Below are 22,107 nucleotides of genomic sequence, written 5' to 3'. Positions count from 1 at the left end.
CGGGCTCCCTCTGGCGGGTGTGGCCCTGCGCGCCGCCGGCGCCCGGCCGGACCCCGGCCAGCACCGTCACGACCTCCACCTCGGGGAAGGACCGAGTCTCTGTCCCTGGCTTCCGGGGCGTGTGCAGCGCCCGCGGGGGGACCCCCGGCGATGCGGTCGCTGCAGGAGGGGCGCCAACACACCCTCACGGGGAGGAGGCCTCGAGTAGTTGTTAAATATTTTAGATATATTGGAATATTTTTAAAAACCCTTATGGTCCTTTTAGCTTAAAGTCCTTTAAGGACTTTATTGAAACATTATTGGCCATGAGTTGCTCATTGTTGAAGCGGGGTGATGGCGCTTGGTGGTTTCTTTCACTGTTCTCTTTACTTGGGAATATGTTTGAAATGTGCCTTCATACAAAGCAAAACAAAAGAAAGAAAAAGAAAACAAAATTTAAAACGAGGCTTCAATTGTTCTTCTGATGGAGAGGGCACCCGGCTTCCCACCCCTGACCCCCTGCAGAGCCCCTTGGCCCCCATACCATCTGCAACCTTGGGTGCCCCAGGAGCGTGCAGTGACCATGCAGTGCACCCTGGGCCCTCTTGGGCTCTCTGACCACCCACCAGAGATGAGGGGGCTCTTTGATGAAGGTGTCCTTGATGTTCCTTTATCCAGGAAGCTTTATGGTAAACTCTCACCTTGGCATTTGGCAAATAGCAAGTTGCCTTTATTATTTTCAGAATTGGCTGCTTCCCCGATTAAAACCAAAAAAAAAAAGGAGTCAGTTTGTAGGACCCAAAACATGCTTGTAAGAATTAGGGCCCACTTCTCAGGCCCCCAATTAAAGCGTTCTCATCCTCCTGGCATAAAAATCCATTTGGAAAATATTGCAAAGCACTTATCTAACACAGGGCTTTTATCCAGAATATATAAGAACCGTCAAAACTCAGTAGCAAGTTCAGATGGGTATGAGTGGTTGTTTTGGTTTTTTTTTTGAGTTAGAGTCTCACTCTATCGCCCAGGCTGGAGTGCAGTGGCACACTTATGGCCACCTCAGCCTCGACCTGATGGGCTCAACTGATTCTTCCGTCTCAGCCTTCCAAGTAGCTGGAACTACAGGCATGCACGCCCAACCCCGCCCAGCTAATTTTTTTGATGTATTGTAGAGACGAAGTCTCGCCATGTTGCCCAGCCTGGTCTCGAACCCCTGGACTCAGGCAATCCTCTTGCCTGGGCCTCTCAAAGTGCTGGGATTATAGGCTTGAGCCACCACACCCAGCCGGGTATGAGTGATCTTATTGGGGTGATGCACATGTTCTAAAACGGGATGATGGTAATAAACTTACTGAAACTCGTTGAATTTTACTCTTAAAATAGGTGGATTTTATGGTATGTAAATTAGACTTCAATAACTTAAAAAAAAAACCTCAGTGGTAAGAAAATGAACAATTCAGTTTTTAAAAAATGAGCCAAGCATTAAACAGACATTTTACCAGACAAAAGAGCACATGAAAAGCTGTTCAACAACGCTAGTTGTTAGGGAAATGCAAATTAAAACCAGGATGGCGTACACTTACATTTACTAGGATGGTTGAAAAATTTTTTTTAAATGCTGTGAATACCAAGTACAGATGAGAACACAGAGCAACCAGATCTCTCATGCCTTGGAAGGATTTCCAAATAGTACAGCCACTCTGGAAAATGGTTCAACAGTTTCTCATAAAATTAAACATACATTTATATATAACCCAGCGACCACACTGCTGAGTGTTGCCTAGAGAAATGAAAACGTGTTCACACACAGTTCTATACGTGAATGTTTATATTAGCTCTACTCATAATTGTCAGAAATTGGAAATAGCCTTAATGTGCTTCAACATGCTTACATAGAATACTGCTCAGTAGTATCAAAAAACCCAAACTACTGATACCCTCAGCCAGTTGGATGAATCTCAGAGGCACTATGCTGAACGAAGGAAGCCAGTCTCCAAAGGTTGCATACTGTAGGATTCCATGTAAAGGGCCCTTTTGAAAAGACTGAGCTAGAGTGATGGAGAAAAGATTTGTGGCTGGGCACAGTGACCTATGCCTGCAATCCCAGCACTTTGGGAAGCAGAGGCGGAGGACTGCCTGAGCCCAGTTGCCCAACCTGGGCAACATGACAAGACCTCACCTCTTCAGAAAATAAAAAAATTAGGCAGGCATGGTGGCTCGCACCTGCAGTGCTAGCTACTTGGAAGTTGAGGTGGAAGGATCACCTAAGCCCAGCAGGTCGAGGTTGAGAAGGCCAAGATCGTTTCACTGCACTCTACCCTGGGCGACAGAGTGAGACTCCAACTCAAAAAAAAAAAAAAAATTAGCCCCGAGTGGTGATGCGCGCCTATAGTCCTAGCTACTTGGGAGGCTGAGTCAGGAGGATCACTTGAGTCCAGGAATTTGAGCTTGCAGGGAGCTATGATGGTGCCACTGCACTCTGGTATGGGCAACAAAGCGATAATCCACTGTCTCAAAAGATATGGTTGCTAGGGGCTAAGAGTAGAGGAAGGGAGGACTGTAAGAGAAGAGCAAGAGGGAGATGTTTTGGGGATGGATCTCCCTTCACCCTGCTTGTGGTGGGGGCTATGCAAATCTCTACATGTGTTAAAATTCATAGAACTACACATGAGAACATCAGTTTTATTATATAATAACTTAAAAATAGAATTCTTTAAAAGTCCTCCGTTCTGCAAATCTTTAGAATGCTACATGCACAGAGCTGTGAGAAAGGTAGGAGGTGGAGGAGCCAATCAGAGCATCTTGAGGGAGATGACCTGAACTAGCTCTGGTATAAAAGCAGAATGTGACCAGCACTGCAGAATCACAGAGGAGCAGGCCGGCCCTTCCAGGTAGGGGAACCAGGACAGCTGCTCAGAAGAGGAGGCATCTGAGCTTGAAGGAGGAGTAGGAGCCATTCATTCATTTGTTCATTCAGCAAACATTTATTGAGCACCTACTGTGTGCCAAGCTCTGTCCCAGCCCCTGGGGATCGGCCATGAGTGTGAAGAAGCAGGTTCCTGTCCCAGTGGAGCTCACATTCTAGTCGGGGAGACGTGGAGTACAGACATGTCACCAAGTAAGAGCTACAGTCACCGAGGAGGGCTTGAGGGAGGCAGCAGGGTGACGCAGTTGTGGGTGATTAGGGAAGGCCACCTGGAGGAGGTGACACTGGAGTCAAGTCCTGACTGGTACAGCCATGGAAAGAGCTTGGGAAGCGTTGGGGAAGAAGGTTCAGGTGGAAGTCGCAGTAAATGCAATGGCTGTGAGCTGGGATGGATCTTGAGGTGGGTGTGTGAGGGACTGGGCAAGAAGTAGAGGGAGGCGGGGCCGGAGAGTTGTGTCAGGAGGCTGGCACGATGCCTGGCACATAGTAGGTGCTGCTAGGATGCTTGTCTTTATCCCCAGTGCCCTGTTCAGGGAAGGAAGACAGGCTGGAATTAAACTGTCTGAAGCTTCCTCCTGCCGAGGTTTCCTGGGGTTCCTCCAAGGCGTTCAGAGAGGACAGTCCAGGCCCACCATCCTTGCTTCTCCCTCAGCTGTGGCTGGTTTGATGCGGCTGATGGCCGATGGTCACGTATTCATTTAAGGCCTCATCGGCCATGACCTGGAAGGAAGCAGCCAACTGCCCACCTGGCCGCTCTCAGCCTCTCGCCCCACAACCCGGGGGCTCTTAGCCATGCCGTAAGCCTAGGGTCCCTCAGCAGATGTGTGGGTCTGGAAGAGGGGTGGTAGGAAGAGCCCCACTGTGCCCAGGATGCACACAAACACGAACACCCACAGGAACAGCCGGTCCACCACCATGGCCACGTACTTCCAGTCCTCGACGACCTGCAGGCAGATGGATGAGCTGGTCACATGTGCCCATAGAACACGTGTGGTCCCTCTAGAACCACAAGTTCTGAGTCCAAGTCTGGTCTCTCAACTGGGCAACTCTGTGCCTCTCTGGGGGTCCCCCCACAGCACGGCAGGGCCACTGGGAATTGGGCTGGACAGAGAAGTTAGGAATGTAAGGGGTCCTTCACACCACATATTGTGATGTGAAAGCCAAATCTGGTAATAAATAGGGGGGATGAACCCTGAGGTTCGCAAGGCCCTTCTCATTTTCACCCAAACGCTATGCCTGAGCTAGTTCTGCCTAAAGGAAGATTCGGGGGCCACCTAGGTCAGTGGGAGCGGGGTGATGGGGGTTGCAGGATACCCAGAAATCCCGCTGTTTAATTTGCTCAAGACTGTTCACAGCAGTGCCTGTTTCCTGTAATTAAGACCCAGTCTCCTCCTGCTACATCTCTCTCTCTCCCTTTCTCCCTCCCTTTCTCCCTATCCTCCTCTCTCCCCTCCCCCACTCCCTGGTCTTCTTGGACAGACCCCGAGTGGGGTGTGAGGTGGGCAGAGACCTAGCTGGCCTCCAGAGTGCTGCGCCTGCCTCCTTTGCACTGGCAGAGTCCAGAGACAGGCATCCTGTCCTCTCTCCCCCACATCTACTTTCACACCCTGCTGGCTGGCTCACACTACGTAGATTCCCCTAGCAGAGAGGGGCCAGATCTGAAGGCTCTGGAAACCAGCAGAAGCTCTTGAGTTGGAAATGTGGGCAGCAACGGGCAAGCTGACGTCAGTGACCCAGTTTGTCAGGGCCCCGTCACTGGTGTGTGTCTGCCCTCCAGGATAATCCTGTGTCAAGCCAGCCCCCACACCCCCAAACAAGGTCCCTGTCCCCAAGACACAGCAGACACACAGCTGCCCCCAGAGTACTCTTGGCTTCAGTTTCTTTTTGACAGTCCTAATTACAAATGGCTTTTTTGGGGTGTGTGTGCGCTTTTCCCCTCTTTTTATATTTCTGGGCTATTTATAGCAACCAGTTAATCACCAGAGTGGGTATAAGGGCTAAAGATGAGGAACAGCACAGGCCAGCTTAGGGGCAGGCGCGCGTTGGAAGGGAAGAAAGCTTTTCTCCAACTACACATGAGAAAGTCAATCAAACAGTAAGCCACCATGTGCTCACTGCCAGAAAAGGCATTAGGAAGGACAAGGCAATTTCAGGATGTCAGGCAGACCTGGGTATGAAGTCTGGCTCTGCCCTGTGCCAGCTGTGTGATGCTGGGCAAGTCGGTGACCCTCTCTGAACCTTACTTTCCCCATTGTAAACTGGGAGTTCTAGCAGAAGCCACTCCACAGAGTTCCTGGGAGGGTGAGCAGTAATATATGTAGCACAGCACCCAATGTGTGGTTGGCGCTTGATGAACATCAGTGATTATGATCACAGTGGTCCTGCCTGGCTGCTTCCTTCTAGAGGCTGGTGATTAATTTAATTGAGTTGGAAACAGCAGGAGGCCTGTGGGGGGGGCACTTTTAGAAGATAGCTCAGGGTGGGGGCTGGCTCTGCCAGGGGTGCAGGAGACCAGCACTTCTCAACCTAGAATGTACACACGGACCCCAGGGCTCTGGTTTACAATGCAGGCTCCCAGATGACCCTCAGAGAGCCTGGCTCAGTCAGAGTGGGTGGCCCTGCAGCTAGAGCCTGAAAATTTGCCCAGGTGGTTCTCACTTAAGCCCCCAGGGCCTCAGGCTGCACGTGAACGTTTAGGAGCTAAGGAATTAGGTGATGCTGAGTTACTGAATTGTTTTAATTGTTTTAAAGAACAGAATGATCAAATGCTCATGAAATCTGAGACTCCTACAGTGCTCCTCAAACTGCAATGTTGCAACGTGTCTGGGACTCTCCTGGGGACCTGGTTAAAATGCAGATTCTGAGTCAGCACATCTGTGTGTGTGAGGGGGTAGGATCTGTATTTCTTTTTTTTTTTCTTTTGAGTCGAGGTCTCACTCTATTGCCCAGGCTGGAGTGCAGTGGCATGTTCACAGTTCACTACAGCCTCGGCCTCCTAGGCTCAGGCCATCCTTCCACCTCAGCCTTCCTAGTAACTGGGCCTCTCACAGGCACGCACCACCACACCTGGCTAATTTTTTTATTTTTTTTGTAGAGACGAGGTCTCACTATGTTGCCCAGGCTGGTCTCAAACTTCTGGACTCAAGCAATCCTCCCGCCTCAAGCAATCATTGACACCTGGGTCAAGCAATTAATCCCACCCAAAGTGCTGGGATTACAGGTGTGAGTCATTGCGCCCAGCTGATATTCTGCATTTCTAAGAAGCTTCCCAGTGATACTGGTGTGCTGGTCCAAGGACTATACTCAGAAGTGTATCTCACATCCGATATTCCATTTGTTGGCAATTTTCTTCTTTCTTTTGCGCAGTGTAATTTTGGAGTTTTCTGGCCCGGTCTTTTCTCTGAGTGCTAACTAATGGAAGGCCAGTGCTTTCCCTTGAGAGTGCAGCTAGTGAAAAGGAATTACAGAAAGATAAGAACCAGGAGAGGTCCTCTTTTTTTCCATGAAGCTGCAAAGGGGGGGAGACACTTTGTATTGTAAAAACCTGTTCAAAGAATCTGATCTATGAAGGCATTGGAATGAGAACATTCACGAGAGTGTGAAAATTGTTTTTCTGCTTAGTATGTTAATGTGTGTGAAAATTTCCATCACCATCGCATTCTGTGCTCAGTTATGACAAAATTGTCCTTGGAAGTGTTATTTGAGGCCAGGCACGGTGGCTCATTCCTGTAATCCCAGCATTTTGGGAGGCTGAGGCAGGAGGGTCGTGGGAGGATTGCTTGAGCGCAGGAGTTTGAAACCAGCCTGGGCAACAAAGCAAGACTCTGTTTCTACAAAAAAGGCAAAAATTAGCCAGGCATTGTGGTACATGCCTATAGTCCCAGCTACTCAGAAGGCTGAGGCAGTAAGATTGCTTGAGCCCGAGAGGTTGAGGCTGCAGTGAGCCATGATCGTGCCACTGCACTCTAGCCTGGGTGACAGAGTGAGACCCCTGACTCAAAAAATGCTTTTAAAAAGTGTTATTTGTTCAAAGGAGTCATTTGAGACACCCAGACTCTAGCACTGTGAAAGTACTTTACCTCTTTTTTAAAAAATTTGTAATTCTAGTCACCCCACTTGACAATTTATTACTCTGGTAGTAATAGTATTTTAATACTATTTCTATATTCCTGAAAGTTATAAGCGCTTGTGCAGCGCGTCGGAAGAGAATGGGGACAGATGCCCTCAGAGCCCCAGCCCACCTGTGTTCCCTAAAGGCTGCAGAGTCATATCCCAGTCCGCTGGCAGCCTTCCATTTTGGGCACCCGCATTTCCTCCCTCCTCTGCCGCAGGACTTTCTCCAGCACCACGAGTGCTCGCTCTGGCAAGCTGGGCTAGCCCAAAGGTACAGGGGAGTTAATGTCCTGGGCGACCCTCAACCCATAGGGGGTGGGAGCTGGTGGGTAAACACCCAGCCTCCTTCCAGGGGAATGATTGAGGTTTCTTCCCACATGTCCTCAGAGGGTCTGCAAGGGAACTGAGCCCCCAGAGCCCACAGCAGTGTCCTGCTCATTAATTCTGGCTTTCCTCCTTTCTGTCCTGCATTCCCTCCTTCTTCCTGGTGCTTCCTGGGAATAAATAAACTACCTGCACTCAAGTCCCCAGCTCAGTCTGCTTTTGGGGAACTCAGAGCAAACAAACCCAACAAACCACTGACATTTCCTTCCTCTCCCCTGATGTGTGAAGCTATAATAAGACTAATAGCAGTTTGGGATTCCTTATTCAAAGAGTTTGAGAGTCCCTGTCTCATATGAATTAACTGCGGGGATGTGGGGAACCGTTATTACTGTCTGAGCCCTTTCTGTAGGGCAGGTGGGCAGGGGCTGGGCCACTGACTTACACTCTGGTCTTCATCATCACTCTTCATGTGTTGGGCAATGAAGCTGACGCCCTCTAAAGCCTCCTGCACATCCTGCCGGAACCTTCCGGAAGACCTCAGCCGCAATTCCCTGGGAATACCTGCCAAGTCAGAGCCAGCTGGAGACTTGGGAACCGCAGAGGCAGGGTTCACAAAGTACATGGAGTTTTCATAGAGGTTGGAGGGGCTGACAGGGGTGGCAGCGGCGACCTCAGTCCTGATCAGGCGTGACTGGCTGGGCTGGGGGGTCCTGCCCTGGCTGCCATCAGGGCCAGGGCGCGTCATGAAGAGGAAGGTGGGCAGCTTGTGTAGGAAGCAGCGCTTTACCCAGGGTGCCATGGTGTGGGTGCTGGGTGAGCGGTGGTGCACATTGAGCACACAGACGCTGGTGACGATGGAGAAAGTGACCAGCACCATGGTGAACATCAGGTACTTGCCAATGAGTGGCACATCGAGGGAGGTGGGCGGCACAATCTTGGAGATGAGCAGCAGGAAGACCGTGAGCGCCAGCAGCACGGAGATGCACAGCGTCATCTTCTCGCCACAGTCGGATGGCAGGTAGAAGACCAGGATGGCCAGCGAGGTGATAAGCACGCAGGGGATGATGAGGTTGATGGTATAGAAGAGTGGCTTGCGCTTGATAATGAAGTCATAGGTCAAGTCCACGTAGCTGGGGTCCTGTGGGTTTACTGTCCTTCGCCCCGGGAGGGCCACGATGTCCCACTCGCCACTGGGAGTGAAGTCATCCATGCTGGCATTGGGCTTCATAAGGACCATATCGATCTCCGTGTGGTCATAGGTCCAGGAGCGGAATTTGAGGGTGCAGTTCTGCTGGTCGAAGGGAAAGTGCTTCACCTCAATCTTGCAGGCGCTCTTGTAGATGGCGGGGGGCAGCCACTGGACGCTGCCGTTGGAGTGGACTATTACGTTGGTGTAGACAGATACCTCGTAGGTCCCATCGGCACTGGGGCAGGGGCAGGGGCAGGGCATGGAGAACATTGTGAAACCTATGGACAGGGCTGGCCCATTCTCAGAACTCGCAGAAGAGGCCTTTGGGGTCATTTCCCACTAATCACCCTTCCAAGCCCCCATGCCCTCATCACTGAAAGGGGTCTGTCTACTTTTGTTGGCAACCATGTGATGGAGACAGCCCTGCCACGAAGCACTTCAAAGGCTTCACACGGAATAGTGGGTTTAAGTCTCACAATAGTGCAGTGAGATAGGCTGCATTATAATCCCCATTTTGCAGATGGGAAAGCCAAGGCCCAGAGAATTTAAGTGACTTCAAGGTCAGAAAACGACTAAGTAGTCCAGCTGAGATTAAATTCAGGTCTGTTTGTCCCTAGACCACAGACTCTTGCTACTGCTGGTGTAATTACAACTCAGGAAGAGTTCCTCCACCTACCTAAGACATTTACTCATGGTAAGTCAGTGTCACCAACACCCAACACTGACATAGCAACTGAGGGTCAAAAAGATAGTATGGGCCGAGCTCAGTGGCTCAGTCTATAATCCTAGTACTTTGGGAAGCTGAAGTGAATGGATTGTCTGAGCCCTCAGGTTCAAGATCAGCCCAGGCAACTTGGTGAGACCTTGTCTCTACAATAAAACAAAAAATAGCCAGGCATGGTAGCGCACGTCCGTAATTCCGACAACTTGGAAGGCTGAGGCGGGAAGGATCGCCAGAGCCCAGCAGATCGACGCTGGCGTGGTGGTGACTGTGCCACTGACTCCAGACTGGATGACAGAGTGAGACTCCAACTCAAAAAAAAAAGACAGTATGGAGGACAGAAAGAGCACTGGGCTTGAGGTCAGGACACTGCCGTGGTCTCAGCTGTACCTCCTGAGCCATCAGACAAGGCCCTTTCCCCTCTCTGGGCCTCTGACTCCCCATGTGCAATGAGGGGTACCGACTCTGCTCATCTGTGTTCCTCTTCCAGCTTGATGGCCTGCAAGTCTGGGGAAAGCATGACCCCCAGGGGCTGGGCCTACTGCCCTGGTCTAGCTGCCACCAGGTCCTTGTCACAAACACTCACTTATTGTAAAGCACGATGTCAGGCAACCAGACGCGCCTTGCAGGAATCCTCAGGATTTTCACACCCTCATAGTGGGAGCTGTTCCAGGCCAGGCGGTAGTCAATCCATTCCTGAGCAGACAGGCAAGGCCCTGTCACTTGTAGGCCCATTGCCACCAAAGGACAGCCCTAGAGAAAACATCTCCTAGGTTGGGGGCCCTACGGGGCACTTACCTGTTTCAGCCAGACGTTGGTGGTCATGATCTGTTCTCGCTCATTCTGGGGAGGGAAACAGGGCTATCAACTCACCAGGAAGGAAGAGTTCTCATAAACGGAGAACTCTGAGCCTTTATCATGCAAAAGGCTCTGAGCTCCAGGCCCATGTGAGCAACTACTGCACTAGCATCTCTTGGATGACTCAAAGGTATTTCACACCTAGCAAGTCTGAGACAAATCTCATGATCTTCCCTCAGACAGGGTCCTCTTTTGGCTTTTCTGTCTCCATGAATGGCATCCCTAGCCATCCAGTTCCACAAGCAGAGACATGGAAGTTGTCTCTGATACCTCGCTCTCTGCTCCATCAACAAGTCCTGTAGCTTGTATCTCCTATGTGTATCTCGCATTTGTCTGCATCTTTTTGTCTTGCTGCCACTATTACCTGTCACCTGGACTGCTGCAGTAACCCCCTAACTGGTCTTGCTGCCTTTAGGGCAGCCAGGATGATTCTTTGAAAGTCTCCAACCCTTGGACTAGTCACTGCTCAAACCCTCCACTGCTTCCCCATCTCATTCAAAGTAAAAGCCGAGCTGGGCTCGGTGGCTCAGCGTGTAATCCCGCGCCTTTGGGAGGCTGAGGTGAGTGGATTGCCTGAGCCTGCGGGTTCGAGACCCGCCTGGGCAGCGAGACCTCATCTCTACAATAAATCAAAAAATCAGCCGGGCGTGGTAGCACATGTCTGTAATTCCAGCTACTTGGAAGGCTGAGGCGGAAGGATCGCCGGAGCCCAGCAGGTCGAGGCTGCGGTGGCTGGGAGCGGCCACTGCACTCCAATCTGGGCGACAGAGTGAGACTCCAACTCAAAAAAAAAAAAAAAAACCAAAGTAAAAACCAAAGTCCTGTCCAGGGCTTGCAAGGGCCTAATGGTCTGCCCCCATCCCCACCCCACTGGCTCTATAATCTCACATCTCAACACTCTGCCATTTGGCCATCCCACCTCCTCAACACAATCTCTTTGCTTCTGCCTCTGCACACACTGTTCTCTTCCTGGAAACCCGCCCAGATGGCTGCCTCAGTTTCTTCTGGTATCAGAAATGTCACCCTATTTGAGAGGTCTTCCCCAGTCTTCCTATATAAAATGGCACCTCTGTCCCTGCCCCTCTTACCCAGCCTTTGTTTTCTTCATAGCACTTATCGTCCCTGGATGCCACCTATCTATGTAATATCTGTCACTTCCCACTAGAATATAAGGGCAGGAAGGCACCTAAGAGTATCTGAGACATGCCAGCTCCTCAATAAGTATTTTCTGAATGACTACAAAAATCCTACCATAATAACCAAGGCCACCATCATCCATCCTAACTGTTCTACATCTGCTATGTATACCATTCCTATGCAGCTAGAATAAGTTTTTCCCAGTCTCATTTCACTTTTCTGTGCCCCTGTATTCTAAGCTCCAGTTCTTCTGGCCTTCTTTAGTTCTCATGCTCTTAGTCTGTTTCATTTTTTCTGTTTTCACTTCATCAAGATAACTTCCAACATCTTAATCTCAGCTTGGGAGTCACTTTCTCAAGTAACCTTTCCTGAACCCTCAACTAGGTAAGCATATCAGTAGGATATAAGATTCAGCTGCCAGTAACAGAGAGCCAGGGTAACACCAGCTTAAGTAGAGTAGAAGTTTATGTCCCTCTCGTGGTGACAGTTTGGGCATATATGGTAATTCTGGTCTACAAAGTCCTTAGGTACTCAGGTTCCTTCCTGCTTTCTTCTCTACCACATTTAGAGGATGGCCCTCATCAGCACAGTACAAAATGACTGCTGGAACTCCAACCATAACATCCATATTCTAGGCTTTTGGGGAGAGAGAAGGAGGGAGAAGAAGAATGCATGCCAATTGTCTCATTTTAATTAAAGTATTTAGGCCATTTACATTTAATGTAGTTACTGATATAGTTGGCTTCAAAAACTACCATCTATCTGTTTTATTTCCTTTTCTCTGTCTTATTTAGTATTAATTATATTATTATCCATTTCCATGTTAACATGACCTTCTTTTAGCAGTTATCCTAGAAACTACAATATACATATTTGGCTTTTAAGAATCTAATGTAAATTAGTACTTTTACCACTTCCAGAAAAAGGCAAGGAATTTTAGAACACTTCAACTTCATTATCCTGCCTGACTTGTGGATTATAATTGTCATGTATTTAATTCTATATGTAGTTAAAACCTTATAGGATATTGCTATTGTTTTATAGTGGCAATATCAGTTTAAATGCATCCACATCTTTACCCTTTCTGTTGTGCCTCATTCTTCCTCATATATCTGTGTTTCCATCTGAAATCATTTTCCGTATGGTTAAAGAACATCCTTCAGTATTCCCTTTAGTATTGGATCTTTTGGTGATAAATTCCTTATTTTTTTGGCTGAAAAATCTCTATTTCACCTTTTTTTTTTTTTTTTTTTTTTAATCAGGGTCTCACTCTGATGCCCGTAGCCTTGATCTCTTGGGCTCAGGCAATCCTTCCACCTCAGCCTCCAGAGTAGCTGGGACTACAGGTACACACCACAGCCTGACTAATATTTTGATTTTTTTGTAGAGACAAAGTCTCACTCTACTGTCCAGGTTGGTCTCCAACTCCTGGGCTCAAGATCCCCCTACCTCTCTCCTCCTAAAGTGCTGGGACTTTAGATGTACGCCACTGAGTCATGGCCTTCTCTTGCCTTTTTTTTTTTTTGTCCTCCTGGTCTTTTCTCATTTTGTCCTGTCTAACAGCATGCCTAGTAAATGTTTATCTGATTTTATCTGACTCCATATAGTATTTACTTTGACTTTGGGGCAGGCAGTTAGAGTAGGGGCAGATCATCTTACTCTAGTTTGGGACAGAACTGGTTCAGAGGTTTTAATTTTTGTGAGGGCTGATCTATTTTTTATTCATTTTTTACTCCTAGGGATGGCCCTTCCCAGGTCTCCATCAAGGTCCCCGTCTCGGTGGGACCCAGACTCCCATTGTGTCATTTCAGCCCTGTGAAAGTATCAAACATTCAACTAGGCTTCCCAGTCTCTTAACCACCACGTTGTGCTCAGTTTCTTAGCTTCTTGACCCTATAGTATTTACCAATTATCAAATATAGAGAAAAGTACCACCGGGTTACCTCCTGGAGGCTGGTCATGCAAGTCCTGGCTGAGATCTCCAAAGACCTTCAAACAGACTTTGTTATCCTTCATTTTGGTCCAGCTTTGCTCATTGTTCTTGTGTGGAAATTAATCTGTAACCAGCCACCCTGCTACTACTGAAAGTTGAAAATCTTCATCTGTCTTTAAAACATTTTTTTAAAGCTGAGGTATAAGTCACATGCAGTGAAATGCACTTATCTTCAGTGTTCAGTTTGATTAGTTTTAACCTATGCACTACCCATAACCCACCTCCTTTTAAGATATAGGACATTTCTACAATCCAGAAAGTCCTCTTGTGCCTTAGTCCTTTTCCACACTCCCCTTCTCTCCCCCAGCAGCTGCTGAGTGTGCCCAAGGGCATCAGTACAGGACTCTGGCTTCCCCAAAAGAGCTGCCTCAGAAAGCCTGCTTGTCTTACCCAGCACAAACTCTTTGCCTGCTTTTTAGAAATGTCTACCTTTAAACTGGTTGTGACTATAAGTCTCCTTCCCCAAAAAACAAATCCTGAAAAATAGAGGGAACCCTCCCCTCAAATAATATTTTTCCTATATACAAGTTTTCAGGACTATGATAGCTCACAGTGGTACTTGCAGAAGTGGAGGCTGGAGGCTGTGTCCCTCCTCCTTCTGGTAGCCTCTATCACCCCAGAAGGCCCAGAGGAAATCTGCCTATTCACCATCCCAAGGGTAGCAGCTGCATGCCAGCAGCTTGGCTCAACCAATTAAGCAAGAAACCCTTGGCTGGACAATAATGCTCAGAAACCAGCCTGGGCTAGACCTGGCTGAAAGCCCTTATTCCTTCCAGGCCAACTATGGAAGGGAGAGAGAGAGTGTACAAGGCTCTACACTCCTCCCCACTCCTGGGCTGTGCTTCCTCCTAGGGAAGGGAGCTAGCCACTAACTCGGCCACTAACTTGGCCAAAGCCTTCTCCCTTGGCTTGAGGGGCTCAGCATGTGGGGGCCAGTTGTGCCGGAGAGAAGCTGAGGGTTAAGAGGGCAGCCACCCTAGCAGAAGATGTTCAGCCCTGATCGATCGCCTCATTCTCCCTGCCCGGACACAGAGCCTTGCACTCTCCCCATGTGAATGCTCCCCTCAGAGCTGCTTCCAGGGCTGAGTTCTAGCCGTGGGTGAGACTTGGGAAGGTTTACAATGGGCCATGGTTCCCTCAGACACCCCCAACTCAGAGACAGCAGGAGGGTAAAGGATAATTCCCTGGCACCCACCCCTCCTCAGCAGCTGCCGTCCTGCTCTACATCCACATATCAAGACTGAAAGTCCTCCCTGTGAATGCTCCAGTTCATCCCTCCATACCTGAGGCTGCCACCATCACTTAGCCAGACTCTTCTCACAGGTGTTGTGACTGCCTCTGGTCCTGCTGCTACACCTGGCCTTTGTATGTCGGTTCCTCCAAACTGTTTTGTTTTGTTTGAGGCAGAATCTTGCTCTATCACCCAGGCTAAAGAACAGTGTTGCAGTCCCAGTTCTCTGCAACTTCGAACCCCTGGGCTCAAGTCATCCTCCCACCTCAACCTACAGGTGCATGCCATGCCACCAGCCCAGCAAATTATAAAAAAATTTTTTGGTCAGGCTCAGTGGCTCAGCCTGTAATCCCAGCACTTTGGGAGGCCAAGGCGAGTGGATTGCCTGAGCCCATGGGTTCAAGACCAGCCTGGGTAACTTAGTGAGACCTCGTCTCTACAATAAATAAAAAATCAGCTAGGCATGGTAGCGTGCCTGTAGTCCCGGCTACTTGGAAGACTGAGGCAGAAGGATCGCTGGAGCCCAGCAGGTTGACACTGGGGTGGCCATGCACTCCAGCCTGGTCAACAGAGTGAGGCTCCAACTCAAAAAATATATATATGTAGAGACAAGGTCTTGCTATGTTTCCCACTCTGGTCTTGAATGCCTGGTCTCAAGCAGTTCTCCTTCCTCAGCCTCCCAGCCAGCTGGAATTGTAGGTGTGAGCCACCATACCTGGCCTCCCACCCCAGTTTTTACTTCCCCCAACAAGTAGGGGGTATTTGAGGTCCTCTGTTGAGTGGGCTCAGGGAGATAATAGGGTGGGGCTCTGAAGCCAAGGAGGAGACGCTTGCAGCTGTGTTGGAGACCCAGCTGAGCAGAGCCAGTGGCACATCTGTTGGCGGCCTATCCCATGGTCATCCCACTCTCACTCCCTTCTTCTTTGTTAATAAAATAATTAATTCATTAACTATTGGATACTCATGAACTTCCTGGACCTTTCTCCAGCCTCCTTGCCATGCAGAGAGAAGTCTATACCAACTATAGTAATTTCATTTGAACTATGAAATTTCATTTCTTCGATGATTAGTTAAAGCTTGGGCATGAGCTGTAGCTCTGGCCAACAGTTGTAAGGGGTTGCCTGAAGGGCAGGCCACTGAGAGAGTTCTCCTCATACTTAAAAAGGAACCCAAAAAAGGATTTGCAAGCCAGGCTCGGTGGCTCAGCCTGTAATCCCGCATCTTGGGATGCTGAGGTGAGTGAATTGCCTGAGTCCGCGGGTTTGAGACCCACCTGGGCAACTTGGTGAGAACTCATCTCTACAATAAATCAAAAAATTAGCCGAGTGTGGTAGCGCGCACCTGTAGTTCAGCTATTCTGAAGGCTGAGGCGGAAGGATCGCCAGAGCCCAGCAGGTCGAGGCTGCGGTGGCCAGGAGCGGCCACTGCACTCCAGTATGAATGACAGAGTAAAACTCCAACTCAAGAAAAAAAAAAGGATTTGCCATTTCCTGTCACATGAGGATTTTATGTTTGGAGCTGTGGCTGCCATCTTGAGACCATGAGGGAAAAATAAGAATCGCAGAGTCTTGACATCACTGACAACAATTTAGAGTCCTGTCATCATTGAGTTACCTAATTAACCAACTCTGAAACTATTGGTCTACTCTCTTGTTATGTGATAGAATATATGTCCCTAATGTTTTAGCCACTCTCACTTGAATGTTCTATTACTTGAAGCTCTAAACTGTGGAGTTGGGGTGCACAAAGTGGGTAAAACATCCCAGGAAAAGAGGATAGCCTGTGCAAAGGCACAGATCACACTTTTGGAATGAAAGACTCATAACCTAGAGATAGGGTGAGGGCCGTCATAGCTTAGCAGATCCCTTAATTAATAGGTGGGGGAAAAGATCAGATGAATAATCTGGAACCTTGCCCAGATACCTGGTCAATGCCAGAAGTAAAACTCAAGTTGCCCGACTCCAGCCCTGCACACTGAATGGCCAGTCCTCTTCCCAAGACCCAGCAGGGGCACGGAAACCCACCCTGCCTGTCCTGAGCCTGAGCCACAGAGCCCTCCGCACCTACCACGCTGATGAGCTGGGCCAGGGAAAGTTCCAGGTGGATGACAATGAGCTGCGAGGAGCTGGTGGCTGGGCGGATCAGGTTGTTGTAACGGGTTTTGTTCAGAAGGTCATCCATCAACTTCTCCTCGGTATTGGCCACGCGGCTGTCCCCTGGGAAAACACAAAGTCAGACCCGCTGGGCCCTGGTTCAGCTTCCCCCACTGCAGTGATGGCAATGAAGAAGAGAGCTGAGAGGACCAGGGAGCGCAGGTGCCCCCAGGGCCAGAGGAAGCCATAATGGTGCAGACAGACCTGCCTTTCCTTGGGGACTTCAACTTCAATACATTCAAGACAGAGCTCAGCTCTCTCCTCCCACGCCCTCCCTCTTCCTCCTCCTGTTCCCTCTAGCAATGAATGGCCTCCCACACTCTAGACAGCCAGTCCAAAGACCATGCGTCTCTTCCTGACCCCTCCCTTTGTTCATCCAAGTAGCCATCCAGTTCTGACTATTTTAAGTCCCTCAATCTGTCTTCCCATCTCTACAGCTACAGTCATGGCCTCAGCTCACCACTCTGGCCCTGGGTTGTCTGAGTGACCCCTTCCGGTCTCACCATCCCCCATCATTCTGTCCCATCTCACCACTCCAGCCCTGGGTCATTTGAGTAGCCCTTTCCAGTCTCTCCATCCTCCACTCTGCCCCTACCATCCATGTCACTCAGTGCCAGAGTGGTCTCTCCACGGCAAACAGGACTAGGGCCCTTCCCTACTCACAACCTCAGAGATGTGGGTGGAGTTAAAAACCAGATGTTGTTGGCTTGGCTCTGGCTTATCTTTCTCAACCTGATTTTTCCCCCACCTCTCTAGCTCTACCCAAGACACTATATTCTCCCCATAGCCTCCGTACTGTTTGTCTTTCCCCATGTGGTCTTCACTGTCTCCCTTCTTTTTAGGGAGTAACATAGGGTCTCACTATGTTACCCAGGCTGGTCTCAAACACCTGGGCTCAAGTGATCCTCCTACCTCTGCCTCCCAAGTAGCACCCAGTTTGACTCACTTCTTGGCCTTTGAGCATGCTTTTTTTTATGCCCACATTGTCCCTGGCCTACCAGCCACCAAATATCTGGGTGTCTACCTTGTGCCAGGCACTGTGCTCCATGCTGGGGATAATAGCAAGCAAAACCCAGAAGCGGTTCCTGTTGTCAGAAAGCTTAACAGTGCAGGGGAGGAGCACTATTACTCAGATGTAGGTTTGTGTGCAGACCTGGGTGCGAAGTGAGCTCAGACTTGGACCTACAGAGCACAGAGTCCCTCTGAGACACCAGACGGAGGGGAGATAGTAGCTGGCAGTTGGCTCCTCGTCTGGGGCTTAAAAGAGAGGTCTTAGCTCAGAGCCACATTCAAGTCGTCCTTAAATGCTGTCTTCTGCAGGGAGCCCCCCGGGTTCCCACAGTCCCAGATCAGCCCCTCTTCACAACCCAGATCTCTTGCTAAGTGGTGTTGGGGTCTTTGTGTCATCTCCCTCACGTGTCTGGGAGTGAAGGTGAGGTTCAGGAACTTGAACTTGTGTGCGCTGGTGTCTTGCGGGAGAATGTGTCAGGTATAGGTGGGGGGGCACCTTGGAAAGAGGGAGACTCAGAGGAGAGTCAAGGACACCTGAGCAGGAGAGCCCAGGAGCAGGAAAAGAGATGAGTGAGACCAGAGGAACCAGAGTGGGTGGGATGATCTGGGAATTGGGAGACGGAGGCGTGGGGGTGGGGACGCTGGCAAGGGGCTGCCAGGCTCAGGAGTGATCACCCCTCTCCAGAAGAACCAGTTCAGAGTTGTACTACATGCCTGCCTCTTTGGGTAGGGCCAGAAGGCCCCAAGTGTGGATCGCCCCGACTGAGTAGGTCTGAGGTGGCCCCTTGGGTGGGTGCTGGGCTGGGCTCACGGCTGTGGGGAGCAGCCGCCACCCTGCCTACTCCATCCGCTTTCCAATTCGCTGCCTATCTGGAGCAGATGCAATATTTAGTGTCTTGTGAAAGATGCTCCTAGTGCACCTGCTGCCTGTGCCCCTCCCCCAGCCCGCCCCGGGCTCTCCAGAGGGGGGTCCTGTGGATGCTTGGCCTAGATTCTGAGCCCTGCTTCTCAGACCCTGGACCCTCTCTCCCAGAGGTCAGTTGATTGAATACCCTGGAAACCAGTCCGTAGCCCCAGGCTAAAACCAGGGCCCGCCCACAGCCCTTCTTCAGTTCCTCTATTCCGACTGACTCCTCATTTCAGAGAGGGGTGTGTCTCGCCCAAGCCCACATGGCATGTCTGAGGCAGCTCTGGGGTCAGAACCTGCAGCTCCCAGCCACTAACCCTGCAACTCTGGAGGAGGTGGCATCCCACATCTCTGATGTCCCAGGAAGCTTTTCCCACTGGCTTCCCAAGTCTTCAAGGCTGCTCTGCAAGCTGTAGGGGCTCGTGTTCCAGCTCTGAGCCCACCTGATGTACTTAGGTTACTCAGCTTTGAGTCCATCCTGCTTCTCAGATGTTCAGCTGACCCCTGGGGACTCTCCCCCATCTTGAGAACCAGCTATGGGCTCCCAGACCCTTACACAATTTGGCCCAAGCCTCTATTTCTCAGTTGGGGAAACTGAGACCAGAGAGGGGGAAGAACTTACTCAAGAACTCCTAGCAAGTCAGAGGTAGAGCCAGGTCTAGGACTTTCTTTCAGAAAGAGGCCATCCCCTGACCCTAGTACCTTCTTTAGTGCCTTATTAACATCCCCATAAGGAGACTGCTCCTGCAGACACCACAGTTGGTGTTGTCTGGAATGGGTGAGCCTGTGACTGTGCCTGTGTTAGTACTTGTGACTGCATATGTGGGGAGGGGTGGGAATGAACAGCAGGGCTGCTGGGAGCTGGAATGCACTCACCCCCAAAAAGGGGGAGTGAAGAAACCCAGAACAGCTTGTTCAGGCTTTTCAATCTGCTGTTTAATGCCTGTGAGTCCTGCCAGCCTCAGAGACACGGGACAGGCCTTTCACCCCTAGGTGACAGGGATGTCTGAGAATGAGTGGAAGCTTCTGGGACACCATTGGGGGTCACATCCCAGCCCATGGGCTGTCAGAGTTAAATAGAGAGGCTGCCACTAGGGGTCAGTCATGATCCAATGATTCTGAAGAGGAGTGGTCGCCACAAGCCTCTGTCCAGGGTCTTAACTTTGGAAGCCTTCTCAAGAAAAATTGCTCCCCTGCAGAAAGGGGTTAACAGTCTGAGAGGGATCCATAGCTTATCTGTGTGAGTTAAGCTCATAACCGTGTGAGTGTGTGTCCAGTTTGAAAAAGCATACCCAATTTAAAAATCTGTATCAAAAAAATAGAAAGATATACCCATGGTTCTGGAATACAAACTACAGGAAGTAATGGTCAACAGAATCTTATTGGCAAGAGAGCATCCAGAAAGGCTGAGTGATCTTCAACTGGGAGGTGTGTGTCCTTACCTGGGGAAGGGAGCATGAGATTTGTGTTTATTAAAAGATTTTATCCTTTTTCTTTTTTTTTGAGTTGAAGTCTAACTCTGTCACCCAGGCTGGAGTGCAGTGGCATGCTCACAGCTAGCACAGCCTCAACCTGCTGGGCTCATGTGATCCTTCTCTCTCAGCCTTCCAAGTAGCTGGAACTACAGGCACACACCACCACGCCCGGCTAATTTTTTGATTTATTGTAGAAACGAGGCCTCACCAAGTTGCCCAGACTGGTCTCAAACCTGTGGGCTCAGGCAATCCTCTCACCTTGGCCTCCCAAAGTGCTGGAATGACAGGTGTGAGCCACTGTGCCCGGCCAAGATTTTATCTTTTACAGAGAGCTGACCAAATACTATTAGAGCTTCTCCATCACATGTATGAATCACCTGAATGCTTGTGTAAGTGCAGACTCCCAGGCTCTGTTTCCAGAGATTCTGATTCCATGATCCTAGGGCGGGGCCCAGGAATCTATACTGGGTGATGCAGGCAGCCCCAGGACCCCTAAGAAACACTGTCACTGGCCCCCACTTACACCAGAGTCCCCAACTATATAAGCAGTGTATAAGATCTCCTTAGAACATATAGGGAAACTGAGGCCCTGAGAAGGGAAAAGAAATGGCCTGGAGTCACCCAGGAAGTCGTTGCAAAGCCATGATACACACACTGCGTGCAGACATCATCTTTGATGACAGCTCTGCTTCCCGGTAAGCACCTTGTATATCCTTCCACTCTTACCCCCCTCTGTGGTGGAGGTCTCTGTCCAAGGAAGATGTAGCCATGGTTCTCTAGGCCTGATGGGGCTCAGAGGAAAATCTTGGGCCAGGGTGTAGGACTGAAAGGGCCCTTGAAACTCAGGAAAGGAAACTGTGGCCCAGAGACAGCAATCCTCACTACATATGAAGTCTACCTGGAAAAGGACTGATTGGACCTTCTTCCCAAGTGTCAGAGACTGCAGCTTCCAGAGTGGCAGGCTCCCTGTCACCAGGTGGCCCTCCGTCAAGTTGGCTGCCTAGGCCTCCAACCCTCCAAGTTGGCTGCCTAGGCCTCCAACCCTCTGGGTGACCAGAGGGCACGGAGGTACAAAATGCGTTTCCTGGGAGATTCATTCACAAAGTGCAAAACATTCCAGGGCTGCTGATCTGGGCAAGCCCCCTTCCCTCTCGGTTCAGTTTGGAGGGAACTTCTCTCTCGGCCAGGCAGAGGAGGTGCCTACGCCGCCCGCTGGAGAGCCGGCTCCGCGGCGCTGGCTCTTCGAGAAAGTCACCTTTTCTGCGAGGGAGGAGCCTCTGCCGGCCGGGAGCGAGAGTCAGTGCCACCCCAGCCTCCCTTCGCGCTGGGGATGACCCGGACTGCCTGCAAGGCCGGTGCTGTCCAGACCCAAGACCTAGCACGGAGGGTGGCCCCGGCCTCCGTAGCGGCTCAGAGAAAGGGCGGCCCCCACTCAAAACCTCGCAGACCCACCCACCCAGGCCCGCCTCCGCCGCCTCGGCAAGTGGGCTCAACCTGCCCACGTCGCCATCTAGCCGGGACAACCTGGGGCCACTCCCCCGGGCGCGGGGCACGCTCCCTCCCACCTGTGGCCAGTCCAGCCCCGCTCACCCCCATCCAGGCGCCCCTACCTCCTTTCCCGAAAAGAACTCACCGCGCCCGCAAAGGGCGACCAGGGAGAAAAGGACCAGGGAGTGCGCGCCCCTCATGGCGGGCGGGGACCGGGGGCCAGCCGCCGCGAGCTCAGCTGTCGGGTCACCCGGGCACCGGCGAGCCGCGCGCAGGCGAGTGAGCGTAGGTCTGGTCCGGGAGGCCTGATGGAGTGGCGCCGGCGGTCTCTAGGACCCCGCGGAGAGCTCCGCCGAGCCCCGCGTGGGCGGCAGCTGTGGCCCCGCCCACTCGGGGATGGGGCGGGGCCGACTGCTCCCTCCCAGCCCGGCGGGTCTCGGTCGCCGGGCGGCTGGGCTTGGCCCTTCCGGAGCTGCTCCGCCCTCCCGGCCGTCTGCGAAAGGCGGCAGGCTGGACGGCTCCTGCACCCTTTGCACAGCTGGGGAGACTGAGGCCTCGAGGGCGGCAGAAGCTTGCGCCGGGTCGCTCTGCTCTGTGGGGAGGTG

The 22,107-nt window shown here is 50.9% G+C and overlaps 2 protein-coding genes across 2 annotated transcripts in view; both read right to left on the bottom strand.

The window, feature by feature from the left end:
- The window catches only part of CHRNA3 (cholinergic receptor nicotinic alpha 3 subunit), a 24,942-nt gene extending 24,857 nt beyond the window's left edge, over nucleotides 1–85 (bottom strand). Inside the window, exon 1 of the mRNA XM_021710535.1 lies at nucleotides 80–85. The gene's annotated coding sequence lies outside the window, so the exon portion shown is untranslated. The remainder of the gene's footprint in view (nucleotides 1–79) is intronic.
- A 3,318-nt stretch (nucleotides 86–3,403) lies between these two features.
- Nucleotides 3,404–21,707, bottom strand: CHRNB4 (cholinergic receptor nicotinic beta 4 subunit). The gene is made up of 6 exons (XM_008054313.2): nucleotides 21,648–21,707; nucleotides 16,536–16,684; nucleotides 10,048–10,092; nucleotides 9,836–9,945; nucleotides 7,782–8,763; nucleotides 3,404–3,846 (listed from the first exon to the last, which is right to left on the bottom strand). Exons 1-6 carry the CDS (start codon nucleotides 21,700–21,702, stop codon nucleotides 3,706–3,708), a joined length of 1,482 nt encoding a protein of 493 aa, XP_008052504.1. The 5' UTR covers nucleotides 21,703–21,707; the 3' UTR covers nucleotides 3,404–3,705.
- Nucleotides 21,708–22,107: the final 400 nt, after the last annotated feature.

Source organism: Carlito syrichta, unplaced genomic scaffold (assembly GCF_000164805.1).
Source record: "Carlito syrichta isolate Samal-C Ts95f unplaced genomic scaffold, Tarsius_syrichta-2.0.1 Scaffold289529, whole genome shotgun sequence".
NCBI lineage: Eukaryota > Metazoa > Chordata > Mammalia > Primates > Tarsiidae > Carlito > Carlito syrichta.
The sequence above is the reverse complement of the archived record's forward strand: the minus strand, read 5'-3'. Positions and strand labels throughout refer to the sequence as shown.